Source organism: Trachymyrmex septentrionalis, unplaced genomic scaffold (genome assembly GCF_001594115.1).
Source record: "Trachymyrmex septentrionalis isolate Tsep2-gDNA-1 unplaced genomic scaffold, Tsep1.0 scaffold74, whole genome shotgun sequence".
Lineage (NCBI taxonomy): Eukaryota > Metazoa > Arthropoda > Insecta > Hymenoptera > Formicidae > Trachymyrmex > Trachymyrmex septentrionalis.
Window position 1 is genome coordinate 1,978,075 of NW_017305927.1, and position 22,658 is coordinate 2,000,732.

Sequence of the window (22,658 nt, forward strand, 5' to 3'; positions counted from 1 at the left end):
ACTATATATTTAATATATTATAAATTCATATATAAATTATATAAGCATCTAAGATCTAGCTTCGAGCGTTACAGGTTTTACATTCTTACTTATTATATTCCATCCACAATCTTGCTTTATGAGGTCGTAAAGCCTTAGTCAGGATTTACAATAGATGTTTTAAGCCTTAAGGGAATACTCGATTGTGATTCGCCCATTTCTTATAGCTTAAGGCTTAAAACCCTATTGTAAATCCGGTGTAACAGTAACCCGGTGTAATAGACATATAAGATAGATCCAGCACCTATATATTTTTCTATATATGCTGAGTTTGGGAGAACAGTGCAAGAGACAAAATATCGGAACAACCTATTCTTCTTTGAGCGCACACATTCATATTACTGAAAAAAATAAAATAAGATATAAAAGTAAGTGTATATAATACTCAAGAATTCTATCTTCCTCATCAATTTTGATGAAATTAGAGTAGAAAATATTTCTTCTAGTCTCACTTATATGTTCTTATGTCTCTATGTCATCTTGCAAGATTAAATTCAACAAACCGAATTCCACAAGTAAATGATGAGAAATAATACGTTTATAATTCATCATCGATGTGCCTGTATTATTGAATGTGTTTATAAAGCTATTATGTGTTATATGATATATATCATATATGTCATATGATAAAATTTTCATTGTAATAGATTAATTTCTTAATCTTTTGTGTTTTATCATTATTTTAGGAACTGCAAATACGGAGGAAGAAACCGGAAGGATGGAGGAATCACTAGCAAACGCGGAATCTATTGGAAATTATATCATTGGAATTTTAGACAAAGGTATTATATTATTGTATATACATGTTTTATTATTATTCTCCTATAGCGATATACGAACATTGATGTAACATATGATAAAGTTCCCATTGTAATAGATATGTCAAATTTCTAATCTGTTGTGTGATTCATTGTGGTTAATCGTCATTTCAGAAAGTCAAGAAGAAAATGTAAGAATGGAGGTCACAAGCGTGGCAATGGTAATAATATCTACAGGCTGGGATATTAACAATGTTAAAGGATGTGAAATTTGACAAGATGAACAAACAGTAATACTTACAAACATGCAGGCACAAAAAATATGTGTATGTTCTGTCATAAAATGCAAGCAAAGATTGTCCGATATTTGGAATTAATTCATTCTGAGGAAGATGATGTTCGAAAGTTCAAATATTTACCTAAGGTTGTAGGGAAAGAAGAAAGATCATCGATACTATAAGAAAAAAAGGAAATTTCGAATTCAACATTAAAAAGCAAATACGAAGGGCAAAGTTTTATTCCATGTAGACGAGCAAGAGAAAATAAACCTAAGATTCTTAAAAATTATCTAGCATGTGGAAATTGCAAGGGTTTTTATTTAAAATCGACACTGAGACATCATTTCAGAAGATGTACGGATCGGTCAGGACATAACATTCGCGTCGTTAAAGTAATGGGTAGAAGATTAGAAAGCAAATGTCTCAAAGAAGTGAGAGAGTACGGCGATTAGAAATGATGATCTAACTCGCATTCATTACGATAGTTTATTAATAATATTTGCGAATTCCCTGAGTAAAAAATATAGACACTCATCGCATCATTTACCAATGATTCAAGCTCGATTGCGGCTTGTAAGTCGCCTACTGACAGAGAAATTTGAAGACATACAGAAAAATGTTTTATACTAACATGTTCAGTACAAAGAGAGACATCACATAATAAAAATAATTATTTTATGGACGGATGCGCTGGAGACATTTCAAAGTGAATTTCATTTTTTTTTAATGGACATCCTACTTTTGATTCCAGAGTCTAATAGTCGATGTCGAGAGCTTTCAAAAACACTATAATAAAGTTATTTTTCATTGAGTGCTTTTTGAGTTATAAGGCTCGGCAGTATCGCAGGCATTATCATTACCTTGCCGATAACTTTTTCATACCCAATTATTCGTGCAAAATTGAAATCACTGTACCATGTGATATGCCTATGTGTGTGATGGCCTCAACAAGCTCGCGCACTTTCACTCGTCGATCAGTCAAAACAATATCGTGGACTTTATCGATAATTTCTGGCATAGCAGCCTCAATTGAACATCCCGAACGAGGTGCATCACATATGGATGTATGACCATTTAAATTCATTTACCCAATTGTATACAGTCGCAAATGCTGGTGCAGATGTGTTATGAACATTATCCAACTCGGATTTGATTTCTTTCGGTGTTAAATCTTTCATATCTATACATTTTGCAAAAAATACAAAAGTTGTTCGCTTTAATCGTCTACGGAAATAAAACCACGCGATGAATTCCGCTCAAAATTTGACGGTAATCAGCTGAAAGATGTTACTTGTCAAAAAGTAATATAACACTACGAGTGCCCTCTGATAGATTTTCTAAGAACTTATTGACTTGCCCTTGTAATTATATATATTGTATATTGTACATATATGTGTACAACTTTTAATCGTACATTTTTATTATTTTTGCGCGTAGAATGTACGCTTTGAATGTCGATCTCAAATTGCCAGTCTCGCTTTCTATGACATTTTACAATTTAAACTTTAACATCATGTAATTAATTAGTTAATCAATTATGCGTTTTCAGATGTGTGCTGCATTCCACAAGCAGTATGATTAAATATTTACTTTTAGTTAATTACAAAAAATTAATCTAAAGTATACTAAGATTAAAATATATATTCACATCTTTGCCTTATATGTGCAATCTATTATATGCCGCATACACAAGGATAGGAAGACCTACTCACCGATGTTGCACACATATTCGAATCGTTTTTTCTCTCTAGAGACTCAAGCATAATGAATATTAGTTATTTAAAAAATAGCGTTGCTGTTTTATAATTTTATAATAATTAGAACAAAATGTACAATTTTGAAAATATATTATTTACATAAGGAAATTTCAAATCAAATTTGCTCTCACTCCATAAGTGTTCCTAACTAAATAAATATATAAATAAATATAAATATTCGTTGGGTATAATTTATTTATTTCTAAATTAGAGAAAAAAGAAAGGGAGGATTTGCAACAAATAAAAAATCAATTATTTATTATTTTTCTTATTTTTATTCTTTATTATTGTTAATGTGTTTTTTCCGTTGTGCACTTTTCCGAAGTGCGTGTGCGTTTTTCGACTTGACGAATAAATCAGGCCGATAAATCAGACTACTATAATGACTCTTCGAATCATTGACGAGCAGTGTACATACAATGATAATATTCAGGCAATCAGTCGTCTAATTCCTATAGGTATTTTTTATTCTATTTCCTTTGAAAGTATTGAATTTATGAATGAAAACGATTAAAAATATAAGATTAATACAAAAAATCAATAACTAATATTATATCTAATAATTAATTATTATAATATCTAATTTTAATAATTTATGGAAGAAAACTAAATATTTTATAATTATTAAATAACAATAATAAAAAGATAAATGACGTGAAAATAAAATTGGCTCAAATATATTTTTGAACTTAATATTTGTATTGATATTAATGATAAATTTTATTATTGTCATTTATGAGTTCTATCTTGCAATGGCACGATTTAAAAAATGTGATGGATTTTGTAATAATCTCGATTTAATTTTTATAATGGTTGCAAATATACAGTGAATATACAGTGAATGTATTATAAAATATTCTACAAAAAATCTTCTTTTATAAAAATATTAAAATTTATAATAAAATTGGATGAATTGTTATCAGCTACATAAGTTGATTGAAAATTAATATCAGATGTACCCTGATGTTTTTAAAATGCCATTAACGTCCATAAAATATGACTTCGAATATTACACTGGCCAACAAAATTAATGCAACCTATTTATTTCTGCAAAACCTATTTTAACCTATTTTATTCTGCAAAAATAGGCAAATTTCAAGATTACAATAACTTTGTCGAAAATCATCATATCGGGGTATTTAAAAAACATTTTACAGGTCGAAACCTTTACTTTTCAGATCGCTATTTTAAAAAACAGTCTCATGGAGATTTTATGAAGTTACACAAACACATAATAATGAAAGGATATTTAAAGAATCCAATATGGGATAACGATTTGAAAATAAGCATGGATTTATCATCTTCATGTCCATTGCCAAATTTTCGTAATATATCTATTCCATATATGCTTGTGAGTCATGCTGCATTTCAATTTACAGAATACATGCTAAGACCATATCCTGTTAATCAATTGAGTAGAAATAGAAGAATATTTAATTATAGATTAAGCCGAGCAAAACGTATCTCAAAAAATGCATTTTTATTTTTAGTTAACATATGGAGATACATGTATAGGTAAAGAATAAACAAGAATTGTAACATACATTAATAATAACTATGTACTCTTAGCTGCCTATTGTTTATGTGTAATATCGTTTTTAATATATAAAAAATTTTTAGGAAACCAACTAATGCGTCACTTAAAACTATTGAAAGCACAATTAAAGTAATTGTCTGTCTGCATAATTTTTTATTATCAACACGACGTAGATATAACAGATGATACATGTCAAAATGTTATACAAGAAAATACAGCAGCCATTAAAAATGTTAGTAGTATAGGAAGTAATACACATTCACGATGCAGCCTTCATCGAGCAATTGGTTCTTTTTTACAGATCCACAAGTAATAACTAATCGCTCCAACAGGATGCATTCAGAAACCTATATAAAAAAAAAGTATTGCAACCTTTTAGGCTCTAAATACATGTATGTATACATGCATGTATACAAATATATGTATGTATATTTTAAATATACAAAATATTAAACGTAAGATTACTTGCTGCAGCCAATAAAAAATGTTATGCTATATTTTATCATTGTTTCAGCAGACAATCTTTTTTTTCAGTCTAAATGTGACATGTTTTTTGAAATTATAAAATTGTTGCTCTCATGTACTATTACTTTACAAAAAATTTATTTGAAGTAAAAAAATGAATTATAACAACGATGTAACGATGTCGGCGTAACATCTTACAAAATTGCGTTTATAGCGCATTAAAATGCAATTACTATTGTTAACGCTGGCTGGTGAAATATTTTACTTTATTATAAATTAACAATAATAAACAAGAAAGGCAACTAAATAAAATATTTTGTTTATAAAGAACATATATAAATAAACAAAAAAAAATTTGTTAAACTCTGACATTGTGCTTCATTACATGCATATGAAATAATAAGACCCAAATAAAAAATAAATTAAAAATAACAAAGTAAACATTTTCTTGTCCAATCGCATTTCCCTTGTAAAGTCGCACGTAAATGTGATTTAATAATTTTCTTTATGCATACAAGCCTTTATAAGGCTATACAAGTTTATATGGATGTATCCGTAAGCGAGGGGCATAGACTTTTACATAACACATAATGCATAGTGCATAAGAGAATCAACCAATTGAAATTCTTCTTTCCAGTTATACTTCATGTCATTACACTCATGTAAACATACTCCGCGACTAGATGGCGCGCTCTCACATACACTATACTCAATTTCCCACCTAGATACTCCTTCGATAACTTTCCTACTCCTTCGAGTACGAGATTCCTTCGAGAAATAATTAATATTGCTACGGTCATTTTTTAGTCAAATATTTAGACGACACATAATAATAATAAACTTTACAAGTGTTACCATTACTTATCCGCTACTGCAAAAGAAATAAATTTCACAAAAACAGATAATTTGCGTCGACACATAAGGGCGAAGCACTTATTTTTCTTTACTAGATCTCAAGAGCATACGTATAGGCGAAAAACAATATATTTGCAAGGTATGTACTTTAAACACAGTGTTACATTGTCACACAGTGTCAGGGTGCTCCTTGGAACACATGTGTTTCGAATCCTAACGCAGTGTCATAACATCCTAGTACGTCAGAGCAAATATAAAACCTAAATAATAATAACATTAATTAATCATTCTATTAAAGACAAAAACAGTTCTATTAAAGATAAAAATAAACAAATAATATTTTTGCACATTATAATACCTGTTATCTACAACTGTTTGCAGTATTATAGATGGCCATCGATGGCTTTCGATTAACAATATCTCTGTATCCATTGCTAGGAGGAAGAATGGGGATATGCGTTCCATCAATTGCTCCAATTAATTGGGGAATATATAATTAACTCAAAAACAGCAGCTATTTTATGACACTCATCATTATCAGGTATGGTTATCTATAAACTCGTTAGTTTTGTATTAATTGCATCAATTACTCTATGAACACACTTCCATGCATTGGCCTTCTGAATCCCAAAGTTATTTCCGATTATACAATATTCGCAGCAGCTAGATAAAAAATACAGACAAACAGCAACTTGTTTTTCAACTGATACTGGTTTTCGAGTTCCTACTTGGTTTAAATTTGGAGCAAGTTTTTTTCATAATTGATCGCATAACCAGGAAAAAATTTCTTTTGTTATCAGAAAATTTTTGAACCAATCGTCGTCCCTAAAATAACCATTAATAATTCGGTCCCACTAATCAAAACTTTATTTTTTTATCTATATTTTTCTTTTTCGTGAAAATTGTAAGGCGAAGTTACATATGGATAAGAAGCAATATGAACGTAAGCATGGCAATATACCTAAAGAATTTAATAGTGATTTACTATATGAATGATATTCTATAATCTGTATTTATTTTTATCTTCTATTATCTTATCATAAAAATTATAGAAATACAAATGACTATTTGCAACTACTATAAAATTATAAACTAATCATATAAAAGTAACAAGCGCATTTAGTTTGATTTTATATTTTTTGTTAAAATAAATTGAAAACTTTTAAAAAGTAAACTGTATATTCAGTTTTATACACAACAACTTAAAGTTATCGAAAATTTTTTTCAATATAAATTAATAAAAATTTCATACATATTTATTCTGGATAATAAAACATTTGATAGCATATTTGATACTTATATTATTAGGTTTATACTTATTTTTAATTACTAACTTTTATCACAAGAACTTTTGTGATAACACATTAATACATATTATTTTTTAAATTAAATTACTTGTCTTAAAACAGTCTTTGATTAACAGTTGCACAGGCAACAAACTAAAATACTGTTAATTCAGGAGGACGATTCTGTACCTTGAAACAAGATAACAATGATTAAAATAAATAAATGAATAAATTTACTCAATGTTTACCAATAAAATTATAAGTATTCTAATAGATTCACTTTTGTAATTTTCAGCTCATTTCAAGATAGAGAATCGATTCAATTAATCGATTAGCTTAAAAAAATGAAAAATATCTTAATGTATAGATAATAGACTCTGAAAAAGAAACAAAACTAATGTATGTGACTGACCATAAAAAATGTTAAGTAATATTATTGCCAAGAATATTCGTAAAACTTTTATACTTTGTACCCATTTCGTCCATTTCTAGTATATATATAAATATATAATGCTTTGTGGCTGTGGAATTGGCTGTTTGTTTATTAAATATATTTTTCTAAAAAGATACGTATAAAATAACTGTAGTGTCAATCGAGCTAAATATTCGTATACGTTTTAAAAATAAAATGTAAAAAATAAAATTATTAAAATTTAATTAAATTATTAAAATTTAGCTTTATAACTGGTATAAAATTTTCATTAATTGTCTCTTTAATTCTGTTTTTCGTGGTTCCTCTACTTTGCATAACTGATGCACAATACTTTGACAAAAATAATCAGCTTCATCCATTTTTGATTTTTGTAAAATATGAGTTACAATAGATGATATGTTTTTAATTGATGTCTTTATTTCATCTGTCTCTTCTGTTATCTTCCTCTTATTATAATTTCTATCCTCATTTACCTTATTTTTCTTATTTTGTAGCACAATTTTCATACATGATTGTACTGATGATATAAATAGTTCATTAATATTAGAAGATAAGGTTGAAGTAGAAAATGTAATAAAGATTGGGATGAAGATGGAGATGAAGACAAGGCTCGTGATGGTAATGATGATAATGGTAATAATGGTTTCAGCAACTCATTGTCAGATAAAATAGGCGTAAAAAAAAAGGTAATTGCTGTTATATGTATATATATATATATACATACATATATATATATATAATTATTTGTATAAATATCTATTTAATTGTAAAGCTCTTAAAATTAATTCTAATTTGCAAAAAAAATAAAACTTTTTATATTATTGAAGATTTATATTTAGTTGTTTACAGATGCGACTGAATGTGTTATATCAACATATTTCAGTATATTTTTTGGCTTAGTAGCAAAATATATGCATTTTGATCTAGTATTAGAATAAGTTCTAAAAATATATTAATTATATATAGATAAAAACATATATAACTAATAGAATTTACATATGGGACGTGCATAAGTACATAATCATTACATAAGGAAATGAATTAATCATATAATTAATATAAAAAATGTTAACGTTGTTATGTAGAACAGAAATATAACATATGCGTAAGCAGAAAAATTTCATATTGTTGATATTTGTATACAGAGCCAATCAGTCAATGAGATGCTTATAAAACAGCAGAAAAATGGATCCACTACGATAACCCAAAGAAGAAGAAATCATGGAGATACCTGGCCATGCTTCAACATCGACAGCCAAGCCGAACATTCATGGGAAAAAGCTCATGTTGTGTATTTGGTAGGATCAGCTAGGTGTCGTTTCTGTTTTGAAAATCACTTTATATACACTTTATTACATTTGAATATTGATAAATATCTCGGTTTGGGACAGAACGACGCTTTTCTCTATCAAATTCTCTCATTTCGTGTAAAAACGCGTCGGATGAGATAATTTCATCAAAATTTGAAGCATAAGATTAGGTAATTATTCTCATGCAATAATTACTTTAGTAAATACACAGGACAGTATTTTTGAAATAGATTTTGGAAAAGTCATAGATGATTAAAATCAAGATTTTACATATGAATTGTAAAGAAGACATTGATATTGTGTTGATCTTGTTAAAAACTTTCCCTATCTTTACGATAAAGATCGTAGGATAAAGACAGATTTCAAGAACACACACAAAGAATGGTGCATAAATGAAAATCTCTTTTATTTTTAAATTAGCAGTAATTTTTATAGTTGTTGCAAATAATCATTTGTATTTCTATAATTTCTATGATAAGATAGTTGAAGATAAAAGTATAAGTACAGATTATAAAATTTTATTCATATAGTAAATCACTATTAAATCCTTCATGTATACGTTCATATTGCTATGTAACTTTGCCTTCAGGTGATAATAAATATTTAGTTAAAGTTCCTCGTTGTTCATAAGCTTCACGAGTTGATCTATGTGCATTAGTAAATCTTAACCTTCAATATTTGATATTTCATTTCTCCATATTCTTGGAATTGTTCTCATATCATCATCGTGATCAATAAAATTCGAAAAATGGGCAATAAGTTTGTTCACAAACAGGCTGTTTTGCATTTTCCGTCATTAAAAAATTATACAAGATTATAAATGTTGTGAGTATTCGATCTACTGTTGATGGATGAGCACATATCAGACGACGAAGTATTCGCCTTGATACCAGAATGCTGAAAGCATTTTCAATGACGCGTCTTGCACGTGACAAATGATAATTAAATATACTTTAATCATTGTTTAAAAATCTATTAGGATATGGACGCATTACATTTTTATGTAATTGAAAGGCTTCGTTTTCACCAATGACAAAATAAGGCAATTCTGTATTAGATCCAGATAATTTTCTAATTTGATGTGATATATTGAGTGTTCTATCATACAGTGCTTTTCTAAATATCGATTTAGATATTACTGCAGCATCACAATCACTGCAAACCACCCACGTCAACGATTCTTACTTTGCCCTTTATTTATGATTATTTATAAATTTATATATATGTTAATTTATTCTTTCAAACATCTAATAGCGTTTTTAACTCGAATTTGTACCGATTATCTGGGTTGTATGTTCTACTACTATTGGTAGAAAATAACCGGTATTCAGTCGATTTTTATATTTAAGATGTCACAAACCAATCGGAGATGTGTATTAGCATCTTAAAACATTACTTAACACTGTCTTGAAATAAGAATCGACTATTAATACCGGCCCATGTAATATCAATCAATAGACTAGTAATCTAACTTAAGTTAATACAAATCCACTTGGACTATATTTGACAGTAATTATATTGCTCTTGTATTTAGTTGATTTATTTATAAGCAGTTCTAATTACAATTTTATTATTGTTTAAGGTTACCGTATCAATATTAAATGGAAAAATATAAGCACAGAATACTAGCAAAATTGGAATTTTTCGAACATAATAGAAGCAATAGATGGTAAACGTATCCAGATATAAGCATCAACCAAAGTCTATACTACAAAATAATTAATATTGCTACGGTAACAAATAATTAATATTGCTACGGTCATTTTTTAGTCAAACATTTAATTTAGACGACACATAGTAATAATAAACTTTACAAGTGTCATCATTACGGAATAAATTTCACAAAAACTTGAAAAATTCCAACAACTATCAGAATATATAAAAATAATAAAGTTGGCAGCAGTGAAAATTACTGGCGCTGCGTTTCTTTTCATTCACCACTAAAGGTGTCTTTTCAAGAGATGCTAACTCAAATCACGCAATAGAAATTGACGAATATTAAGTGTCAATTTTGATCACATGATCTATTTTGACGTTGAAAATGAGCGTTGAGCGTCAGCATGAAAAGAAACTTTAATACAAGTAAAACGTGATAAGAATCAGAAAGATTTTCACTGTTCTCAGGTAAATTATATGTGTAAATTGATTTTTCTGGTACTCCAAAAGCTCAAAAAAATGGAGATACCATCTGAAAATACTTCTCAACATGATAAGCAGAACAATCTTGCAAATAAAAAAGAATCTATGTTGGAAAAGGGTAGCGTAAAAAAATGTGGCTAGAGATTTCTCGGTGCATGAAAGAAAAAAAAACAAGTTTATAGACAGTACGATAATAAAATGGATACGCTAAAGAGACAATATCGTCAAATTATTGATCGTAATGCTTAAAGTCGAAATTATACAATTAATGTTTCAGGTATTATATGACATTTTTCGAAGAAAAAAAAACATTGGATAAAATCATTAGCTGTAACAGGATCAAATATCAACGAATCTGAACAGTCTCCATTAACAGATAACAATGAAAATGAATCACCTGTATAATCTGTAAGTAATTATAAAGAACATTTTCTTATTCAAGTATATATTTTTATTATAATTATTATATCTAATATTCTGTATGCAGAGAAAAGGAAGATCTCTTTAAGTGAAGTAAGAGTGAATTACTTAACAATTTCATTAAAAGAGAAACGATTAAAAAGAGAAGAAAGTGTCAATTACAGAACAATAACATTAAAAACAGTAAGTGAAATAAAAGAAGTGTTTGAAAATCGGAAACAATAGTGTTGGTACGAAAAGGGAAAATACTAAATGTACGAACAAAAAGTTAAAGACTTAGAATTATCTTGTGCGTTACTATTACATCTACAACTTCAGTCTCTAAATAAGTGTTACTACAATTCTTGTGCTCAGACCCTAACTCGTTATGCAGTCGTTATGTACACACAGTTGCATAGCTTTTTTATTATGTAACAAAATATCTGCGCAACTGATGTTATAAGTACATAACGATTGCATGAGTTACAGAATACAAGGGCTGGAACAGAAAACGGACTATGAGTCTGAAAATCAGTTAACTGCGCTCAAATGAAAATTGGAAAAGGCATCATTCTTTGCATTTTAAAAATATAGTTTACTTTAAGAATTAAACTTGATTAATTCTATTTAATATCGCTAAAGATGATTGGAATTAGCTGAAACATCAGAATATCATTAAACAAGATTTTTATATAAATTTGTATAAAATAATTGTAGCACAATAATTATCGCGCAATGATTTTACTCACATTTGCTCTTATTTTTATAAATTTGTGATGGATTGACTTTATATATATATATATATATAGTTTACAGAACTATGAGAACCTGAACCTAAATCTGAATTGTATAGAAATTTACGAAATGGTTGAGTTTTCAGCAAACTCAACTGTGTGGGGCAGATCCGTGAGTGCTTGTTGCTATTGGGGTGTATTATTCTAGATCATCCAATATTATTTATTATGAAAGTTGTAGTAAAAGTTTACTGCAAAATAAATACTTCATATTCTAAAAGGCAATATTAAAAAATATTAGCGGAAAACTTAGAACAATATGAATAAAAAAAATGTTGAAGAGGACTCGGATATAACAAATGAAAAGAAAATGAAAAGTACGACTAAGCAGGAACAAATTCTGTTTTAGAAACAAAACAAAGTAGATAACCTATACATTTAAAGGTACAATTGTGTATTGTATTGATTTAAAAAAAATCATTTGCTTTTCATTAATGTAAAATTTTAATTTCAAAAAAACAAATTTTTTCTTGATTTGCTTCTTATTAATCTACGTATCATGTTTGTATGCATATTTGTATTTATGAATATTTTCACAATTATCATTATTTTTCAAACAAACAAATTATTAGATTTGCGAGAAAACAGGCAAACTAACAAAATATAAAGGATCTTATTTTCATTTATCATGCATTAAACCTGATAAATCTAGTACAGAATGTTTTACTGACGAGAACATGCTGATGACAGATTACTTAGTAACTTGAAACATAATTAAAAAAAGTATTAATGATAGTAAAAGTGAAAATAATAGTAATTGTCAAAATATTCGAGGTAGATATAAAATTTGTTTTTTTTTTTTAAATATATATGACTTACATTAATAGAATGATTTTATTATTCAAATTCGCTAAGAGCACGGAATTACGCTACATATTCTGTAACAAAGTATCGTTTTATACATGTGTACACATCTTGAATATTATATATAATAGTAATTATATGTAAGATATAATTATATATGACACCATATATAATCATATAAGGAACATAAAATGTTCCGAAACAGCAAAACTATAAGTTTTATAAAAAAATGTTTTAGATAAAAGTTGTAGAATTTAAAAAGGTGTAACTGCAAGCTTCATCATCTTGACTTCGGGTGGCGTTGCCAAAGTAGGTCGAAGTCAACTCGGAATTTTTAAGTGAGATCCCTACTCTTTCTTTCATTTTCTTATAGTCCTTGTTCAGACCTTTTCAAAATACTATAATTTTACTCATTTTAGATCAGCCATTTAAAGTTATTAAGTATTTTACAGTTTTAAGTATTTTATAGTCAGATTTTAGCGATTATAGATGAATCGTACACGAAACTGTTCATTTTTTTGCGCTAAAACTTGTACGTTTTCTTTAGCAGATTATAACATATGTGAAAACTATTTGATTTCTCCGCGACTCATATAGGATTAGTGCCGGGTTCTTTCTCTTATTAGACTTTCTTGTAACTCTTCAACCAGTTGCGAGATATTTGCTTGGACATTTATGGATGGACACCCTGTATATAAAATATATATACTAGACTGAGTATATGCATATAATCGAAATGTTGTAAAAATAAAAGTAATAAATTAAACATAATTATGTCGTGTATGTGCATCTCACCTCGGATCCGACCAGAGGTTTTTTTGTTGCTCATATGTTATTGAGGCTTCAGTCCGTCCCAGCCTGTTACTCCACACTTGGCAAAATCCTAACTCGACAGCCCTAATTATTGCATATTAATAACTGTACGACCATAAATAAATCTCAATAAAACATAATTTTTGTACGTTCACATATGTCAAGAAATTGTGTGTATGTGTACAGAATGTCGGGTAAGAAGCATAACAGAATCTTTTTTATGATTGATCAAAAATAAAATCATATATTGTTTTATAATTTTCACAGTAAGTAATAAATAATTTTCATTCTGTTTAATCCGCTTTGATGTCTGTCCACAAAGAATACATCTTAAATACTCTGTAGATGTATAATATATATATGTTTATTGCAATTACGCACATATAAATATTTGAGTATTTAATGTTAATATATTTTAATAATACATATATTTCATGCCAGTTATCGATAATTCACACATCTTGTTAGTGGACAATTATCTTAAATAGACACAACGCGAAATGGAAATTTTGTTTTACACATGTATCAGCAATTAAGCATAATAGCGGGTATATGTGTAAAACATAATTTAACTCTCTATTAACAATTTTTTTTCACGGAACACTTATTCCATAACTATGTTCTTAAAAGAAACGACGTATTCATACGAACAGAAGAAACAAGAACAAAAGATAAATCTAAACCTTGGAAGAAATTTAAAAAAAGAAAGACATAAGAAAAATGACGCTTGATGAGCTACCAGTATAGTATAGAGTAAAAAAAATTATCAAATGTTGAGGGATATTGCAAAGCGTAAGTTTGTTTAAATCCGACCATTAATTTTGGTGAAAATACTTACCTTATATGAAATTATTATGAAGTATATTACGGAAATAATAAACGAATATTTGAAAACGTAGTGAACATAAGAGAAATACGTGCTTTATTGAATAATTACAAAAGGATGAATTAAAGGACGGAAAGGCGACTTGTTCCAAATGTGAAGTCTTAAAGAATGTAGAATATTGAATTAATTATATTTTTGGCTCAGAAAATATGACAGGTATGAAACTAACATAATAAGTATGAAACAAAGTCTTATTTTTATACTTATTAAAATGGGCTGAAGTCAATTTTGTGTTACTTGTTTATATCTATAATGATTTTTCTAAATTTTTTGAAGTAAAATCTCATTCTAAGAGAGTGAAAATATGGCGAAATTATTAGCAAAATAGAGAAAAAATTTCCTTAACTTTCTTCTGACTGAAATCTAAAAAGCAATGAATAAAATAGAAAAAGTATTATAATTAAGGACAAAAGATATAATAAAAAATAAATCGAAAATGACAAAGTAAAATAAAATATTTTTGATATTGTTAAAAGCATATTTAATATTTAAAAAAACTTCAATCTTAAAACACTCACTTTTAAAAAAAAAGAGTATTTATCTTTTTGTTTATTTTTGCGATATCAATTAAGATATAAAATCGAGTTTCTTAATTTTTAATTTATTCATTATTCACAGATTAAAAATTCTCAAATTTTGTTATTGCTTCCATAAATAATTAATTTTAAGTAAATATTGAAAACAATAACCCCACCTCCAATGACTTCAACCTTTACATATATGTATATGTAAAGGTCATATATTGTCAAAGTAATACATTGCCTCGAGTAATCTTTAAGAGATTTTAGCGCTCACTATTCGTGTGTTCAAAAGTTATTAACAAAAAAAACACTGATAATATTAATGTGTATTTGACTATATATTTTAAATTATAACTATCACAAATAACAGTATTCCCACCTTTCTTGCCTCGGAGCGTACGACTTCCTAAGCGAAGCGATTTCCATCCCACCTTTCCACGCGAACCGAGATCCATCTCACAGTCAGATAAGGCTTGGGTTAGGTTAGAATTAAATCGGGAGGGGGGTGCAAAGAGTAGGGCAAGGGGGAGGGGAGGGAAGGCCCCTTCGCTATACGCCCCTCTTTGCTTTTGAAGCGAAACAAGATCAACAATTGTTCTATTCTAAATAGTTTCATGTAAAAAGATTACGCGTGGGCGGGATAGGACCGGAGCCTCCATTTAATCCTAACTTAACCTAATCAAATCTTTATGTTAATAGAAAGGCTTATGTCTTCTTGGGAGCGTTATTTTCTATTTGTCAGAGACCGATGTCTCTCGTCTTGTAGCTAAGCACAACGTGGTTTCGTTAACATAAGATAAGTACTGCAGCTTGTACAGAAATATACTTTACGTATTTACATAGTAACTTACGCTGTACAAAGAGCCAACTTGCTCATCGATCCTCACGCGAACAAACAATAGTTATCGAGATATTATATATGGCTGTGTGCGCTTACCCCACTCCCCGCGCGCCGTGCGATCGGTGAGCCGTACCTTCGGTAATAGCAGGTCGGACGCGCGTATACGACTATCTTTAAACATTAATATTTCGTTAACTATTGTGCAAACTGCTGATGAAAGATCCTGTATATATATTGTCATCGCGAAAGATGTTTTTCGGGTATTTCGTCCAGAGATGGCTTGTGAAAGGAGTGCCTATCAAAATGTCCCGAAGTTAGTGTGGCCAAATCAATGGAATCGTACAAAATCGAAGAGAGAAGATGAGAATTTAGTATTTCTTCAATCTGGATGAGTAATGTTACCAGCTCTTCATATTTAAAGTTAATTCTTGGTTATACGAGTTAAATGTCGCTTGATCGCCTTCATGGCTGCTTCCCATATACATATTAATTATAATGTGATGCCTTAAACAGTATAAAGTGCTAACAAACTCCTAGGAGCTCGCCATCTAATCTTGGATTGGTTGCTGAGTTAGCTGGTTTCGGATTAACTCTGCTAATTCGCTTAGCTCGCGTTACCTATCAACGAAATTTTAAATCGTTGTCAAAAAAATGGCTAAAAAACAGCCTCTTCTCGCAACGTAGCGTCTGAAAACACTTAGAAATGTTTTTGATGACAAGTTTGAGATCAATTCAATATGGTCTGCCTTGATGGCTAAACAGGCAAAAATTGCATTTCACCATTCAATGGTTTTTCTTGCACCTTTGCAGTAGAGAGGGTCAGCATAATCTAATCCACATTGATCAAATATGTTACTCTTAAGAAGGTTTTAACCCGCGATTTAGGTAAGTTCTTCACGATAGCGAAGGTAGGTTCTAAAACAGACGCATTTTCTGAGAATTTATCGAATGATGTTACGCGCTGAAGTAAACCAGTAGCGCTCATGAACTGTGGCTGGAGTGGCTTGCAGTAAATGCTTCACATGCTCGTGCATCACAATTGGATAATTGTGATGCACGACAAATGGATAATTTCCAGACAATAGTATGGAATGTTTGGATGCATAAAATAAGGAAGATTCTCTTAAACGATCTCCCATGCGTAAGATGTCGGAATCGTCAAGGAATGGATTTAAATTTAATATAGAACTGTTTGTAGGGACAGCTTCTTCATTGATGAGTAACTTTGTTTCCTTTGCAAAATGCTTCAACTGTATTATCTTAATCAGATGAAAAATCGCCTATTATTGCTCGTTCAGAGATATAGGTTGGACGATATTTCTTCCTGTAGATAAAGCTTTTTCTGGTCGAATGAATCTTTTACATGTCTGAAATTTTCCTTAAGTCGGAATATGTTTACAACAACCAGAATAAGTCTGGTGAAGTTTAAATATCGATAAAACATGTCAGGCTCACTAGCTACTGTGGTAATAACTTTGAAAGTTTTCTTTTCAGAGACGTTCTTCATATCGGTGATATAAAGGAAGAGCTCTTTGAGATCAGCTCTCCTTGTCATGCTTCAGCCATGAAGGCTCTGACCACCAGATATCCAATTGAGTTGGAGAATTTGGCATGATATCCCGTGACAACGGATCCGCAGGATTGTCTTCCATGTATGTGATTCCACTGATAGATCGATGTTAGTTCCCATATCTGACCATGATTAACTGCACGATTGCAATCATAATCAATTGTAGACTCCGTCCATAGATAATTGAAAGTTATTTGACATGTAAGACAATTCAAAATTTTACTGATGAATTAAGCTAACAGCAATGCACCACATAACTCGAGGCGTGGGAGTGATAAGCTCTTTAATGGCGATTTAGAAGTAGGCGTATACAATAGACACCGTTAGTTAAAGTGGAGCAAAAATAGATGCATGCTTCATATGTGATTTCGTTAGCGTTTGAGAACCCATGCAGCTCCAAACAGTTGTTCTGCTGCGGTGACAAGGCGAGGAATACTTATGCTATTCAATTCCTACAACTCTGTTTCAATACGCTTCCATTTGGTTTATTCAATTCGAAGAGAATCGAATCAATTGAGCTTGAATCGCCAGAGATCCTGCATGATCGAGTAATGTAACTAGACTCAACAATCCCAATAGGTCAAAGATTAAAGAGAAGCGCGATGAAATACTTCGTTTGGTGGGTACCTCAAAAGGGGGCAGATGATTGATGGACAAGTATTTGAATATGTCAGCAATCCCATGCAATGCGTAGCGTCGATTTCTCGGAATTCTAATCGGAGAATAAATTCTTTTTATTTCATCAAGAAGTGATTTTATTTCATCCTGAAGATAGGGAAAATTGGATAACCATTACTTCAGCTCAAATTTTCCTTCTTGTAGTAATGCGGTAATCTTCCTTAATTGACGAAGTCATTTCTTCTAGTACATCTCTAATAACGAGATTATCTACATAAATGTCTCGCAATACTATCTACGCTCTTGAATATCGATCTACATTGTAACCCCCTAATTTTCTTAGAACTCTGAACAGAAACGATGCTGATGAAGTGCCATAGATAAGAGTAAGCAATTTAAAGGTCTTGAATGGGCTCATCTTGGGATTCTCGCCAGAAAGTACGTTGCAATAATGTTTGAGTTGAATCGACTAGAACTTGCTGATACATTTTTGCCATATCGTCTGTAAGAGCAATTTTGAATGTTCGGAATCTGACCAAAATAGAAAAAAAATCTTTTTGTAACGTAGGCCCCACCATTAATGCATCATTTAAAGAAAGCCTGGTCGTAGTTTTGCATGAGTCATCGAAACCCTGAACTTCGTAGTGAAGCTTGTTTCATTTCTTACAGCATGGTGTAGGAGATAAAAAGATGGAGTAATTATGCCAGTATCGCGTGAATGTTCATCTCTCTCATGTGGTCCAAATGTCTGTATTCCTGCGTGAACTTGTCATATTCGACATACATACAAGAGTGAAGGATAAGCCGCTTCTCCGATGATATAAAGCGTCTTAGAGCGATATTCCGAGATTTTCCCAAACTGTTTAATTTGTCTTGTCTTGTTGGTAGCTTGACGATAAAACGCTCGTCATTACGTTATTTTATGCTTTCCAGGAATAATTCTTCACAGGCAAGAATGGGTTAGCAGTACTAATGTTCCACTTCCAAAAATCAATTCAACGTATGCTTCAATTCATCAAGTGATAAATAAAAATTAAGAGAAAAGACATAGTCTAGTTATGTCACTTTGATGTGATACCGAAAATGATCCATCCAAAATGTGTTTTTGGCCACGTCGGCTGAGTTTTTTATTGTTTAATTTGACCCGTACAAATGAGCCTTCAAAACGACTCGACTCCTATTGAAATGTCAACGCTAGCTAGTACGTTAAAATTGGAGCCAGCAAGAATTATATGTGTTTTAGAACAGAAATACTTTGCATGAAATATTTGATATGAAATGTTGCGATAAATGCTATGTCATTTTAAAAAGACAACGCAATCCATTTTCTCGCAGAAATTATTAAAACGCGATTTGACGCAGATGCTAACTACCTTATTAGCGTAAATCATTCCATTTATGACTCCTACCACAATAATGTCAAGAGATCGTTCCTTAAGTTTTAATCGACTAATTCACTTTTTCGTTATGAAATTTATTTGGCAGGCGCTGTCAAATAATACTCGACATGAATAAATCTGATTATCAGAATCGTATACATTGATGACCGCGGATAGTAGAACATTTAAAGAGCGATGACCTGACACGTGTGTGGCGACTGGGAGTGAAAGATTGGTAATCTGACACGACGCTTGCATGCTTAACACAGATTGACTGCAACTATTCGACACAGTTGTATGCAAAAACGCGTTATTTCTTGTTGCATTTCCGGTAGATACTTGAGCTACATGCTTTTGCTTGGTACGCGGTTGATCGTAAGCAAGTAAGATAAAGGTGCGCCTTTTTCACGGCTCTGTCTTCAACTGATAAATTGAAGAAATGTTTACAACGATATATTATATGATATATTGAAGGCTTGTGCCTTTTTGCGCTATGTGGAGCGCTTTTTTCTTTTTGTCAGAGATCTATGCCTCTCGCCTTGTGATTACGCACAATGTGATTTCATTAGCGTAAAATAAGTGAGACAGCTTGTGCAGAAATGTACTGTGAATGTGATCCACGTTACAAATATAAAAAATGTGATCTTCGTTGACCAATCAGAAGAATTTATGAAATAACCAATTAAAGAATGCTTCAAACCATTTGTAACGTGAAGTGAATCACACTCTTTAATTCTCCATATGATGTATTTATACCGTAATTCGCTGAACAATGACCAGCTTGCTCAATGATCCAAACGCAGACGAACAATGGAGGACGCAGGATCATAAACAATAACTAGCGCGCTTTGCACTTAGAACATACATGTTGGAAAGATAGGTGACTGTCGATGATTATTTGTCCTTGTCTGAATGCTTCACTGTATTGCGTATGCGTCGATTATTATTATATAATGTTTAAGAGTGTTATATTATCTCGCCTTAGAACGTACACATAAAGCTCACGCGCAAGCGCAAACAAGATTCCAGACAAAGATAGATTGATGTTGGAAATATAATACTTTTATTACATTTGTCAGATATGATATGATCCTCTCTCTTCTAATATGTATGTTCTAAAATAGGTTGATAAAAAATATGTTTTAAACGTGTTTCAAAACATGCTTAATTGATGTTTTTTTTATAGTACTGTTTACAGCATATTTGAAGCATCAAAAACATATTCAAGAAGAAAGAATATGTATTATTCTTAAAAAAGGAACATTAGTCTTTATCAACCCTGGTTCTAAGGCTTTACGGTTGTAAGCATGCTATGCTGGCCTGAACAGCACCACACTAGTTTAAGCAGCGCCAAGCAAGCGCGATAGAGAAATCGGTACGCAACCACTCGCAATATTTGAACGACTGAATTTTTCCACTTATACTAACAGATATTACGCACAGACACTTTATCTGATTGTGAAGTGGACCTCGAGGTGTAAAAAATTGCACACCTCTAGGTAGAGAAGGAGATAGAGTGGACCTGGCTTCGCATTGAAAGTCATTAATTGCTTTAAACAGGAAGGATAGGGTTAATTTTGTGTTCTATTTACAAAACTTATTTAATTAACTTTTTATAAATAACAAGCGCTGGTTAAAATCTTTCGAGGATCACCCAAGGCATAACCTTGACAATATATGTCAAAGTCAAAGTCATTGAGAGTTGTTTTCAATATATTTAATTACAAAATTTTATATAATATAATTATTCTTAAAAAAGTGAAGTTTTCTTAAGATTGATATTAGAATTACGTGGATATTTTTTTTGTAAGAAGTTTTTATTTTATCTTTTTTATCAACTAGAGCTTTGCCAAGATATTTTTAATACATTTGACTGTTTAATCGTACGGAAATAATGTCGAACTCTATATCAAGACTCACCCGAACTGTGAATATGCGATCATTTGCGATAATTGATTTTGTACTACGATTTTTTCGTTATGTTTTCGTAATGTCTGAAGAGGGCTCAATCCGATAGCCGAAACTTGTAACTTTTTATTATTATTTTCTTATTTTTAATTTTATTTTTGCTTTATGTAATTTTATCTCTTGTTAATTGTAATATATTCTTTAGTTAATTTTGAAGAAATGTGTCGAGTCTTACTTTGCCCTTTACTTATTATTATTTATTTTGTATAGGAAGAGTCCTTAAATTTGTTATTTATTTTAACGCAGACTATAACAATGCGTACAACACACTTTTCATTTTTCAAATTCATTTTTCATTATTATGGTTCTCATGCCGTTAGACTTAAACTATAGATCAGATATCGCAAAAAGATTATTAAGAATTTTTTACACATTCAATTTTTGAAACATTGTATCAACAACAATACCACTTCACAACATTTGAATACCATCAATAACTGGCAGATTAGGCTATATAATCATAGATCTAATTATAAGTTTTCTCATTATAAAAAATTTATGATCAAAAAATTTTTTATAATGAGAAAATTGATTTCCCCGACGGACCGCGCCGTCACGGATAACGTATCCCCGCTACTGCGATGAGTTTTTCACGGCAGACATTTCTCGTGCGTGACGCTTGTATCGTCGACCGAGTAAAGCTCTAGCGCAAAGTAGCGCAAAGGTCCTCCATTTTTCACCTAATAACCATAGCTACGGTCCACTTGACGCTATACAAATGCTCCGAAGTATTTCTTGATTGTTCAAAAACTCTTTCTTCCAATTCGTCAATCACTTCAAAGCATTTATAGTACCAAGTGAGCACTCCACCCCATGTCATGTACTAATAATAACCAAGCGCTTATTGGATTACAGCCACTAGATTGAAAATGGCGGTCGAAATAGCTAATAGAGAAGTTGTAATTTAGATAAACGCTTTAGTAGATATTTAGGTATGCGTTCCAAATTACGAATAAAGCGCATGTATCATTGCATCCTTCTCTATTATTTGATGAACAACAATGACAAATGATGCATCATGCGCTTCGTGCGCAATTCCTGCTCCAGAGCTGTGAGCTGATGCTTTACATGTGTCTTTAAGATGCCTTTTCATACTGACGGTCGATGCATTTTTAGCGTTAAAATAGATCACGTGATTAAAATTGACGCCTGATATTCGTGTTTGGCAACACTGGTATTATTAAAATAAAATTCGAAGTTTCTATACA

At 30.7% G+C, this 22,658-nt stretch overlaps 1 protein-coding gene and 2 long non-coding RNA genes across 3 annotated transcripts; all 3 read left to right on the plus strand.

The window, feature by feature from the left end:
• Nucleotides 1-272: 272 nt before the first annotated feature.
• Nucleotides 273-1,675, plus strand: LOC108754027. The gene is made up of 3 exons (XM_018496043.1): nt 273-407; nt 726-821; nt 972-1,675. Exons 1-3 carry the CDS (start codon nt 302-304, stop codon nt 1,070-1,072), a joined length of 303 nt encoding a protein of 100 aa, XP_018351545.1. The 5' UTR covers nt 273-301; the 3' UTR covers nt 1,073-1,675.
• Nucleotides 1,676-5,571: 3,896 nt separating this feature from the next.
• Nucleotides 5,572-8,638, plus strand: LOC108754028. Its single transcript, XR_001939683.1, has 4 exons — nt 5,572-5,828; nt 6,071-6,230; nt 7,903-8,094; nt 8,554-8,638. It is a non-coding gene; the product is annotated as an uncharacterized LOC108754028 (long non-coding RNA).
• Nucleotides 8,639-10,728: 2,090 nt separating this feature from the next.
• Nucleotides 10,729-12,295, plus strand: LOC108754029. The gene is made up of 3 exons (XR_001939684.1): nt 10,729-10,842; nt 11,135-11,265; nt 11,345-12,295. It is a non-coding gene; the product is annotated as an uncharacterized LOC108754029 (long non-coding RNA).
• Nucleotides 12,296-22,658: the final 10,363 nt, after the last annotated feature.